The sequence below is a fragment of the Lepidochelys olivacea genome (assembly GCF_965140295.1).
Source record: "Lepidochelys olivacea isolate rLepOli2 genome assembly, chromosome: 7".
In the NCBI taxonomy this organism is placed as follows: Eukaryota; Metazoa; Chordata; order Testudines; family Cheloniidae; genus Lepidochelys; species Lepidochelys olivacea.
The window spans coordinates 79,125,992-79,137,169 of record NC_140417.1 but is presented as its reverse complement, the minus strand read 5'-3'; the positions used below and the strand labels follow the sequence as shown (position 1 = coordinate 79,137,169).

The following is an 11,178-nucleotide window of genomic DNA, read 5'->3' as shown; positions in this document are numbered from 1 at the left end:
TCACCAACATCAACTTAGGATGGCCGGAAAAGGTGCATGACACTCACATCTTCAGGAATTCTGGTTTGTTTCAAAAGATGCAGGAAGAGACTTTCTTCCCAGACCAGAAAATAACAGTTGGGATGTTGGAATACCTATAGTTATCCTTGGGGACCCAGCCTACCCCTTAATGCCATGGCTCATGAAGCCATACACAGGCAGCCTGGACAGTAGTCAGGAGCTGTTCAAGTACAGGCTGAGCAAGTGCAGAATGGTGGTAGAATGTGCGTTTGTATGTTTAAAAATGCATTGGTGCTGTTTACTGACTCGCTTAGACCTCAGCAAAACCAATATTCCCATTGTTCTGCTTGCTGTGTGCTCCACAATATCTATGAGAGTAAGGGGGAGACGTTTATGGTGGGGTGGGAGGTTGAGGCAAATCGCCTGGCCGCTGGGTACGCGCAGCTAAACACCAGGGCAGTTAGAAGAGCACAGGAGGGCGCGGTGCGCATCAGAGAAGCTTTGAAAATCAGTTTCATGACTGGCCAGGCTACGGTGTGAAAGTTCTGTTTGTTTCTCCTTGATGAGACCCTCCCCTTGGTTCACTCTACTTCCCTGTAAGCTAACCACCTTCCCCTCCTCCCTTCGATCACCGCTTGCAGAGGCAATAAAGTCATTGTTGCTTCACATTCATGCATTCTTTATTAATTCATCACACAAATAGGGGGATAACTGCCAAGGTAGCCCAGGAGGGGTTGCGGAGGGGGGAAGCACCGGGAGGGGTGGTGGAGGAGGGAAGGACAAAGCCACACAGCACTTTAAAAGTTTAAAACTTTAAAACTTATTGAATGCCAGCCTTCCGTTGCTTGGGCAATCCTCTTGAGTGGAGTGGCTGCATGGCCGGAGGCCCCCACACCGCATTCTTGGGCATCTGGGTGAGGAGGCTATGGAACTTGGGGAGGAGGGGGTTGGTTACACAGGGGCTGTAGCAGTGGTCTGTGCTCCTGCTGCCTTTCCTGCAGCTCAACCATACGCTGGAGCATATTAGTTTGATCCTCCAGCAGCCTCAGCATTGAATCCTGCCTCCACTCATCATGCTGCCGCCACCTTTCAGCTTCAGCCCTCTCTTCAGCCCACCACTTACTTTCTTCAGCCCACCACCTCTCCTCCTGGTCATATTGTGCTTTCCTGACATTGTCTGCCTCCACGCATTTGTCTGTGCTCTGTCAGTGTGCGAGGACAGCATGAGCTCAGAGAACATTTCATCATGAGTGTGTTTTTTTCGCCTTCTAATCTTCACTGGCTTCTGGGAAGGAGAAGATCCTGTGATCCTTGAAACACATGCAGCTGGTGGAGAAAAAAACAGGGACAGTGGTATTTAAAAAGACACATTTTATACAACAATAGGTACACTCTTTCACGGTAAATCTTGCTGTTAACATTACATACATAGCACATGTGCCGTTGTTACAAGGTCGCATTTTGCCTCCCCCCACCACGTGGCTAGCCCCTTCCCCCTCCCCGTGGCTAACAGTGAGGAACATTTCTGTTCAGCCACAGGCAAACAGCCCAGCAGGAATGGGCACCTCTGAATGTCCCATTAAGAAAAGCACCCTATTTCAACCAGGTGACCATGAATGATATCACTCTCCTGAGGATAACACAGAGAGATAAAGAAAGGATGTTGTTTGAACGCCAGCAAACATACACTGCAATGCTTTGTTCTACAATGATTCCCGACTATGTGCTACTGGCCTGGAGTGGTAAAGTGTCCTACCATGGTGGATGGAATAAGGCTGTCCTCCTCAGAACCTTTTGCAAAGGCTTTGGGAGTACATCCAGGAGAGCTGCGAATGCAAGGGCAAATTAATTATTAAACAGGCTTGCTTTTAAACCACGTATACTATTTAAAAAGGTACACTCACCAGAGGTCCCTTCTCCGCCTGGCGGGTCCAAGAGGCAGCTTTGGGTGGGTTCGGGGGGTACTGGCTCCAGGCCCAGGGTGAGAAACAGTTCCTGGCTGTCGGGAAAACTGGTTTCTCTGCTTGCTTGCTGTGAACTATCTACAACCTCCTCCTCATCATCTTCCTCATCCCCAAAACCTGCTTCCATGTTGCCTCCATCTCCATTGAAGGAATCAAACAACACGGTTGGGGTAGTGGTGGCTGAACCCCCTAAAATGGCATGCAGCTCATCATAGAAGTGGCATGTTCGGGGCTCTGACCTGGAGCGGCCGTTTGCCTTTCTGGTTTTCTGGTTTGCTTGCCTCAGCTCCTTAAGTTTCACGTGGCACTGCTTCGGGTCCCTGTTATGGCCTCTGTCCTTCATGCCCTGGGAGATTTTGACAAATGTTTTGGCATTTCAAAAACTGGAACGGAGTATGGATTCCTCTCCCCATACAGCGATCAGATCCTGTACCTCCCGTTCAGTCCATGCTGTCATCTCCTTCTCTTTTAAGTAGCTGACCTACAATGTCCTTCATCTTTTTCCTGTTCCTAACATATTTATACAACTTATTATTATTGCCTTTTACATCTCATGCTAGTTGTAGCTCACTTTGAGCCTTAGCCTTTCTGATTTTATCTCTACATGCTTCCACTATTATTTTGCACTCATTCATAGCAATTTGTTCACATTTCCACTTTTTGTATGATTCTTTTTTGATATTCAGGTCATTAAAACATTCCTGATACAGCCATATTGGCCTCTTAGTGTTCTTATCTCTCCTTCACAACAGGATAGTTTGCTTCTAAGCCTTTAATATGGTCTCTGAGAAACTGCCAGCTCTCCTGAACTCTTTTTTCTTTTAGATTTTCTTCCAATGGGATCTTAGCTACCAGTTCTCTGACTCTATCAAAGTCATCCTTTGAATCCATTGTCCTTATTCTGGTACTCTCACTCCTTTCTTTCCTTAGACTCACGAAATATACGTGTTTCATGATCATTTTCACCCAAGCTCCCTTCCACCTTCAGACTCACAACCAAGTCTCTCTGTTAGTCAGAATGAAGTCTAAAATGGCTGCCCTCCCAGTTACTTCCTCCACCTTCTGAAAGAAGTTGTCTCCAACAAAACCTTATTAGACATTTTGTGCTTTGCCCCATTACTACTAGACCTCCATTATTGCTGTGAATCTTAAAATATGATAATGGTACTAAAACTGTATGTGACCAGGTGAGTGAGAGAAGTTATTTCATATTCAGTTATAAGACTTTCATGTGTGATTGCATTAATCTAAGTTGTATTGGAATAAGTGGAACATTTATTAGATGCCTTATAATGCTTGAAATCAATGGGATGGCAACACAATGGCAACAGATAAGAATACCTATCTGCACACAACAGAGACACACTGGGGGCAAGTTGTTAGCTTCCAAGATCCTTTATCTTGTCTCCAACATGCTGTAAACCCAATAGTGTAATGCTAGGAACTACCAGATCAAAGGGCAACAAACCATTTAAATGTGTTTTGATTCCTGGAATGGGGCTTCATTTGTGAGCAGCTGTCTAGGGAGAAAGGCTGGCACAGACAGGCTCTGAGGAATAATCTGAAGGAATTTCCCCTCCCCGCATCAGATCCTGACAATGGTAAGCCGTACACAACAACCAGATGTGTATAGTATTCTTTATTGTTTTTAAGGTATGTGTCACCAGCTATTGGTTGAGAACTCCTGATGTAGACCACCTAATAGCTGTCAGTAGTTAGGACTTCTTTGATACAAAATGATTTTTGAACAAATAACCAAATTGTGTGTATTAAATGTCCAAATGTGAATTTACTCTATTGTCTGTCTGACTTCATAGGAGTAATCATGACCTATCAAGTATTTAGATGGTGGTTTTTCCTTTGTGTTTTTGTTTTTAAATATATCTTTAAAATTAATATAATTGAAGTAAATTCACAAAAAAATGTAAATTAGGAAGTCTAGCTCCTTCTTTAACACAATCTGTTGTGCCTACATGGTGTGCTAACAGGAAATCTCAAAAGTGGCTGATATTTTGTATAGCTTGTATATTGCAGTACCACCTCACCCAAAGATTCTCCTTTTGTGCAAAACAAGGGGAAATAAATTCTGTTCTGCATTTACAAAATAGAGCAGGGGTAGGCAACCTATGGCACGTGTGCCAAAGACGGCACACGAGCTGATTTTCAGTGGCACTCTCACTGCCCGTGTCCTGGCCACTGGACCGGGGGATTCTGCATTTTAATTTAATTTTAAATGAAGCTTCTTAAACATTTAAAAAACCTTATTTACTTTACATACAAGAATAGTTTAGTTATATATTATAGACTTATAGAAAGAGACCTTCTAAAAACGTTAACATGTATTACTGGCACACGAAACCTTAGAGTGAATAAACAAAGACTTGGCACAACACTTCTGAAAGGTTGCCGACCCCTGTTCTATATTAATATGCCTAATAAGGAATCTGTTTGTCAAAAAATATTTCTTGAATCTTTTTTGTTGTCTGTATTATTACAGACATACTTGCTGACAGGTATTTTCAAATAAACTACCAAAATAATTGCAAATGTCAGGATTACATTGTGTTAATTTTGATGAATAAAACAAGCAGAATTTTGCAGAATTTTAAAATATTGTGCACAGAATTTTTAATTTTTTGGCACAGAATTCCCCAGGAATAGACTTAAACAAACTGTCAAATTTACAAAAAACTTAGTAAATGCTGAGCAGGATATATTCCAAATTTTAAAAAATTGGGAGATATAAACACATTTTAAATACCATTTATTTTTATTACCTGTTTTCTACAAGAATTGGAATAAAAGGATGTGGAAAATTCATTATTGAGGCTGATACATTAAACATCTGGCAGAAGGGGGACATGAGACATTCACCATACAATGATGTATTTATGGAGATCCTATCTCAATGTGTTATTTCTGCTTCTAAGAAAACGATATGTTTAAGATTCAATTTTTATTACCAAAAAAATAAGAATCAACAGAGCTTTTCATAATAAAAAGTTCTAAAGCTCCTCTTTACCATTTCCTTGATGATGTAATTATCCTTTGAAGAGGTATCCTCAGTTGTTGTGGTTATGAACATTAAAGGAAGGTAAGAGACTACCAGAAGGTATTCAAGAACACTTTCACCAGCTGAGTTCTAAAGCCTGCAAAAATGGAATATAAGGCAACTAAATATACATAAGAAAATAAGAATTGTGTGCTTCGTGTTACTTTGAACTTTGGCACAGGTCTTAAAACAAATGCAAATATATAGATGTTTTATGCAATCTAAAATCATAACTTTCTCTGCAAACTGTAGTTTGTGATTTTAAATATTTTTATACAATTCAAGGATTCAATCATGCCATTTATAACACTCAGATGGACTGTAGTGCCCCTACAGACTTTACTGGGGTTCTACAGAGGCACAGCAGCCTGTCCATGTGTTATAACTTGCAGGCTCATAGTCTAAATATGAAAATTATGTCAAAATACACTGGCTTTTCCTACCAGATGCATTTAACAAAGTCCAAATGAAAGGAAATATCCTTATAAAAGCATGACAAATTTACACATAAAAGAGACACTAATTTTACATTTATATATATTTTTTTATTTAAATTACAATACTGTTTTGGTGAACCAATCGTAACAACTATGATATCCCTACTCCAAAATAAATATTTTAATTGGTAAGTGAAATCTATTGAATTAATTTTTCTATTGCAGATATTTCCAATTCTAATTGAAAATAATAATTTTCGATTATATATCATATTTGATACATTTTTGATAATTTTATTCTAGTTTTGCAATTATAGCTAACATTTAGCTACTGGATAATTGCATTTTTTGAATGAATATTTCACTAAATGTTCAGTACTAATTTACTCCCTCTTTTACATGTACCTCTTGTCTGCAAAGACCTCATATTATTCTTTCCAATGTTGCAATTTTTCATGTTAAATTCCTTTGTTGTTCAACTGGATCTTATAAAAAAAAACCCTACTGTATCCAGCATTAAAGTTAATATACTTTCCTTTGAAATTTCCTGATCAATTTGATTGAGTTTCTTACATTATTAATGTTACTGTTAAGGCAATAATCTATACAAATCTTTGGTCTTTTTGTATTATGAGGTATGCAGTAGTCTAAAGAAAATGAAAAAAGAAAAAAAATCTGTTGAGTACATTAGCATCCACAGGATACAATTATTTCTAACAATTACAGAATACCTGAATATACTAGGCTGCCCTGCAACCTTCCAATCAGAAAATATCTTTTAAAAAACACTTATTACATATTACCTCAATTTCATCATTACATTTCAATTCACAGCTAGCAGTTACATCTTACAAAACAAAATAAAGAATATTACATTTCTTTTATATATAAAAACTGTATCTTGTGTCCAAAGAGTGTGCTTATGTAAGTCATTAAATTAATGCAAGGATTTTCCATCTCGTTTTCCACAAATTTTGGCAAACTTTCTCCATTTTCTCAATTGACCTCCACATAAAAATAAACAGTGCAGCATACTGGAAGTGGCATTATACTTTATGCCCCTTGACATTTCCATTCTGGTATCTCAGTGGCTCCACATCTTCACTATGAAAGCACTTTACCAAAAGATGCTTGATTTTTCACCAGAAAGATGTTTTTTGAAATTGTAAGTGTTTTCTTCTAATTGGTTTACCTGTTAAACAGATGAAATAGAAATTATTAAAACCATTTTAAGTGTCTTATTTTCCTGATGTTCACAGGTTAATGTCAAATGGGGAAATCAGCACACATTCAGTTGATCAAAATTCAAAAATGAAGTGAAACTAAAAAAAAAACTGCACAAATCTGTGTATAAGAAAAAACAATGAGAAGTCCTTGTGGCACCTTAACAAATTTATCTGGGCATAAGCTTTCGTGATCTAGAACCCACTTCATCAGATGCATGGAGTGGAAAATACAGTAGCAGGTGTAAATACACAGCACATGAAAAGATGGGAGTTGCCTTACCAAGTGGAGGTCAGTCTAACGAGACAATTCAATTAACAGTAGCCAATTAACAGATACCAAGGCAGGAAAAATCGCTTTTGTAGTGGTAATGAGAGTGGCCCATTTCGAACAGTTGACAAGAAGGTGTGAGTAACAGTAGGGGGAAATTAGGTTTTGTAATGACACTGTTTCAATTTCTTTTCATTTCAACTGAATTCAGTACTACCAAATATTAAGCTACATTAAGTATATATGGACTTTTAATTTCTTAAAACTCATTAATTCTTTAGTACAATAATTAACATAACTAACAAAACTCATTAATTTGTTAGTGTGTTAAGGACACTTAGTATTCTTTTATTTCCAAGCTACCTGTGTTGACTTCATAGGATAACGTTTGTTGTTGTCATTAGAAATCCTACCATTCATATTCATCTGAGTAAGACGACATATGCAAAAATCTTTGAATGTGTTACACATTCTATATCATGAGATAATTACGTTTTGATTCTTCACAGTAAAGTTTGTGTCACCAAACAGGATTGGAGGGGGAAATGTTTTCGTTTCTACAGTATAACAGTGATAGACTGATGCTTGCTGATTTCTTTGAAGAGACTTTATGCAAATTCCATCAATTTGCATGAAGTCACTGTACTGTTAACTGTAGTAATAAATTTCAGCTAAAAACTAAAGCTACAGTATATCTTTTCAAATGGTCCTCGTTGTATTTTTGAAACTACCATTGTTGACCATTAATCAGAGAAAACTAAGTTACTTTTCAGTTTCAAAAGTTTTATTAGGCATTCATCTACTAGAGGAAAGTATTCCAAATGCTTCTAACAACAGAGGAGAAATAAATAAGGGATTAAACACTCACCTCAAATATCATACACTGTTTTTTTAAATATTATATTCTAGTAAGGGACTTGACATAAATAAAAAGGGTACAATGCAATACATGAGAGTGACTTAATTGCCTTACTGTATCAACTGTGACTATTTCAGGTTGCTTTTTAAAATTATGTTCAACAATAAGAAAAATGCACTATGGCTTTTGTGCTGTATCACATGCACAGGTGAAAATGAGTGCAAGAAAATTTATTTTAAAGCTTTCTTGTTTGACATACAAACTATTTTTAAAACTCTATTTAACAAATACAGAGCAAAGATGTTATTAATAAAGAAAAAACAGAAATTTAAGATTAATGCCCAAGCTGAATAACTTAGAAATGTGTGTTACAGTGGGACTTGCATAAAATGTATGGAAACTGCTTTAATAAAAAACTAGATTAAAAGAAGTTTTTTTACTCCGCCTTTTTGTTTTTAAGCATTTGGCATACAGGACTCTGAAGGTCTTCAATGCTCTCTGCAATTGGCTTATTAAGAGTTTCCGGAAGAAGAAGAGTCAAGAATCCTGCTGATACTCCACTGATTCCAAACACCATGAATGGTACAGATGGGTGAAGAGACTTCTGAAATTAAAGATCAGTGATAAAAACCCAAAATTAACTCATGCGTCAGTATATTTCTAAAACTATTGCAGCATTATTTGTTCATGTTTCATAAATATATTTCAATTAATTATACACAAAGAAGTTATATCAAAAGATCTGTTCTTCACAGCATTCTTGTATGTAATATCCATTAACAATGGTAATTATTTAGACATACATTAAGAAAAGAACAGATCAAAAACTCACTATACAAGCAATTATTCCGATTAAAATCTCCATTATGAATGTTTGCAAGCCAAAGAGCATTCAGGTACTAACTAGGTATCCATACAAAATGTGCTTACAAAGACAGCAGCAGCAGATAAATACTAGGTAACTCACTTAATGTAAAAGATAAAATGTTAATTTGCTTTTTTCTCAAAGGAATGAAGTTTTATAAAAAGATATACTGTTTTGTAAATACAGAAAAAACAACCCCAAAACACACAACAACCAGAACACCCTCTCTCATTAGTTAAGTCTGGAATTTGACTATATCAATATACTGTAATTAAATAGAGCTTAAATATACATTTGCAGAGGTATGTATAAGTATCCCTTGTAAAAGATCTACCTGCCATGCCAGAATCATGAAAGCAATTCTGAGATTATTCCAATAAACTAGAAGTCTTAGGGGGAAAAGTGTCAGTAATTAACATGAATAAAATAAAAAGTTAACTTACCATGGATGGCACAAATGGAGCCAAAACACCACCAAATCTGCAAGTCATTGAACAGACACCCAAGCCAGCATTTCTGTACCAAAGGGGGGAAAAAGGATGTGTAGTTTCACAACGTGATATGATTAGAACGAGCCCTTAACAAGTAATTCTATTGTCAGGTATCATCCAAGGTTTATTTTTCTTTTTTAAATGAAATTTATACAAATACTTTTTAAAATGTCAATCCATGACTCGAGACAGCCTGACAATGGTTGGGGTTTGTTTTTTTTTGGGGGGGGGGGAGGATAGAGGGGAAATCAGTCTATTAATGTAATTAATATAAGTTCAGCAGGTAAATCAACTGTGTAACAGTAAAAATTACTATAACCAGCCAATGGAGAAAATATCCAACCTATCTCCCAAGGATATCCATGCCAAAAAAACCCATCCTTGGATGCACTCCAGTACTTCCCAAAAGTCTGAACAAACAGGTAGGCTTTACATCATGCTCTAGAAATCAATAAATGTGGGCTACTCTGGACTGGGCTACAGAATGAATTCCAAAGTTGACAGGAACCTCATGGAGAATGATCTAGCAACTCCCTCCCTTATACACTGAGTAAACTCCAGCTTAAGGACCTCTAATGGAATATCTCACAGGAAGAGAGGCAGTCTCTGCGACAGGCAAGGTCCTAAGTCATTTAAGTCTTTATCGATCAAAAAGAAAACCTTAAAGTTCACAAAGAAGCCAGTGGCCTGTCAGTGCAGATCCTGGAGCACCAGTGTATCATGTTCCTAGAGAGATACGCCAGGTACCAACCGGGCTGCTGCATTCCACTCAGTTTTCAAATTAACTTTAAAGGTACAACATCATAAAGGGTACACTGTAATAGGACATGGATAAGCGTAGAAAGGTCCACCTCAGAAATAAATGGTTGCAACTTCCTGATCAAATACAAATTCTTTTTGGGCCACTGCAATTACATGACTGCCTAACGGCAGCTGGGAGGTCTATTAATACCACTGGTTGTGAACCTGAGTGACAGAGAATAGACACGGATGCTATTATCTTCAACAAATCTTTCAGTTGCTTCTCCCAACCTATCATCACCTCAGTCATATCCAGTCTGAGCTTTAGCCTGGTTGTCCTCATTTCCCTAATCTCAACCACAACCTGGCTACATCACTGAACCACAGCTAATGGATTAAACAAGACAGATATAAAATTAGTGATAGGTCACCAACATACCAAAATGACTGAGGTCCAGGTCTTCTCCTCACTAACTTCTAAAAGCCCTTTACCCATGTTGAATAAAACAGATAACTGCAAAGAACCTCGTGGAAGCCCACATAAGAGTAACTTTGGGTTTTAAAAAAGAAGCAATTCACTATTATCCTCTAGCATTCTCCCAAAAGAAAAACAAGGAAGTCACTCAACCTCTGCATCTACCCCTCTCAAGTTTTCAGGAAAGCCAATAATGCCTCAGGCAATGGTGCCACAAGCAGCTGGCACATCTAACAGCAACAGTGTGGACATCTGATCTTTGGCCATTGCCAGTAGGAGTTCTGCCAACAAAACTCAGGGCAAACCCATGTCTTCTCCCAGGATTACATGGGTCAAAAATTCTTAATTCTCATCCTTTATCAGGTATGGTTAATATTCTCCCAATCACTCTAGATTACCACCAGCTCCAAACACCTCCTTTCTCTGACAGAATCCATACAAAGAACAAAGAACAACCAGTTAACTTATTGAACAAAAAATCATAATAAAATGAATCTTTCCTCTCTTTTCCATAAACCCTAGGTCTCTCAAATCCAGAATGTTAGTGGATTTTGTAATGATAATGGGGGAGAACACAGCCTTCTAAATGCAAAATACTTACTTCTTTTGTATGCAGATGAAAATATGAGTCAATTAAAAAATTAGTACTTAACTAACTTAATCCAAAATTCAACAGAATGTTGCTCATGTAAAACACTGTCACTACAACTCAGAGAACTGAATCCATTAGCATTCCAGAATAATTTAGGGAATATTTTCTAACATGGTACATTTTGTTCTGGCTGACTAGAACCTCCATT

At 37.5% G+C, this 11,178-nt stretch overlaps 2 protein-coding genes across 4 annotated transcripts in view; both read right to left on the bottom strand.

Moving 5' to 3' along the window:
* Nucleotides 1-710: 710 nt before the first annotated feature.
* LOC311524120 (uncharacterized protein) lies at nt 711-5,538 on the bottom strand. 2 transcript variants are annotated; one of them, XM_084634911.1, is made up of 4 exons: nt 4,987-5,538; nt 1,905-2,310; nt 1,757-1,826; nt 711-1,326 (listed from the first exon to the last, which is right to left on the bottom strand). In XM_084634911.1, exons 1-4 carry the CDS (start codon nt 5,047-5,049, stop codon nt 1,269-1,271), a joined length of 597 nt encoding a protein of 198 aa, XP_084491037.1. In that variant the 5' UTR covers nt 5,050-5,538; the 3' UTR covers nt 711-1,268. The 2 variants fall into 2 exon arrangements, with proteins under 2 accessions (XP_084491037.1, XP_084491036.1); XM_084634910.1 differs by lacking the exon at nt 1,757-1,826.
* Nucleotides 5,539-5,628: 90 nt separating this feature from the next.
* LOC311524170 (solute carrier family 22 member 15-like) overlaps nt 5,629-11,178 on the bottom strand; it is a 57,572-nt gene continuing 52,022 nt past the window's right edge. Inside the window, exons 10-12 of one of the 2 annotated variants that reach the window (XM_084635016.1) lie at nt 9,115-9,187; nt 8,247-8,410; nt 5,629-6,645 (exon numbers count right to left, since the gene is read on the bottom strand). In XM_084635016.1, coding sequence (XP_084491142.1) covers nt 6,642-6,645; nt 8,247-8,410; nt 9,115-9,187 — 241 coding nt within the window. In that variant the 3' untranslated portion in view covers nt 5,629-6,641. The remainder of the gene's footprint in view (nt 6,646-8,246; nt 8,411-9,114; nt 9,188-11,178) is intronic. The other variant, XM_084635015.1, reaches the window with a different exon arrangement.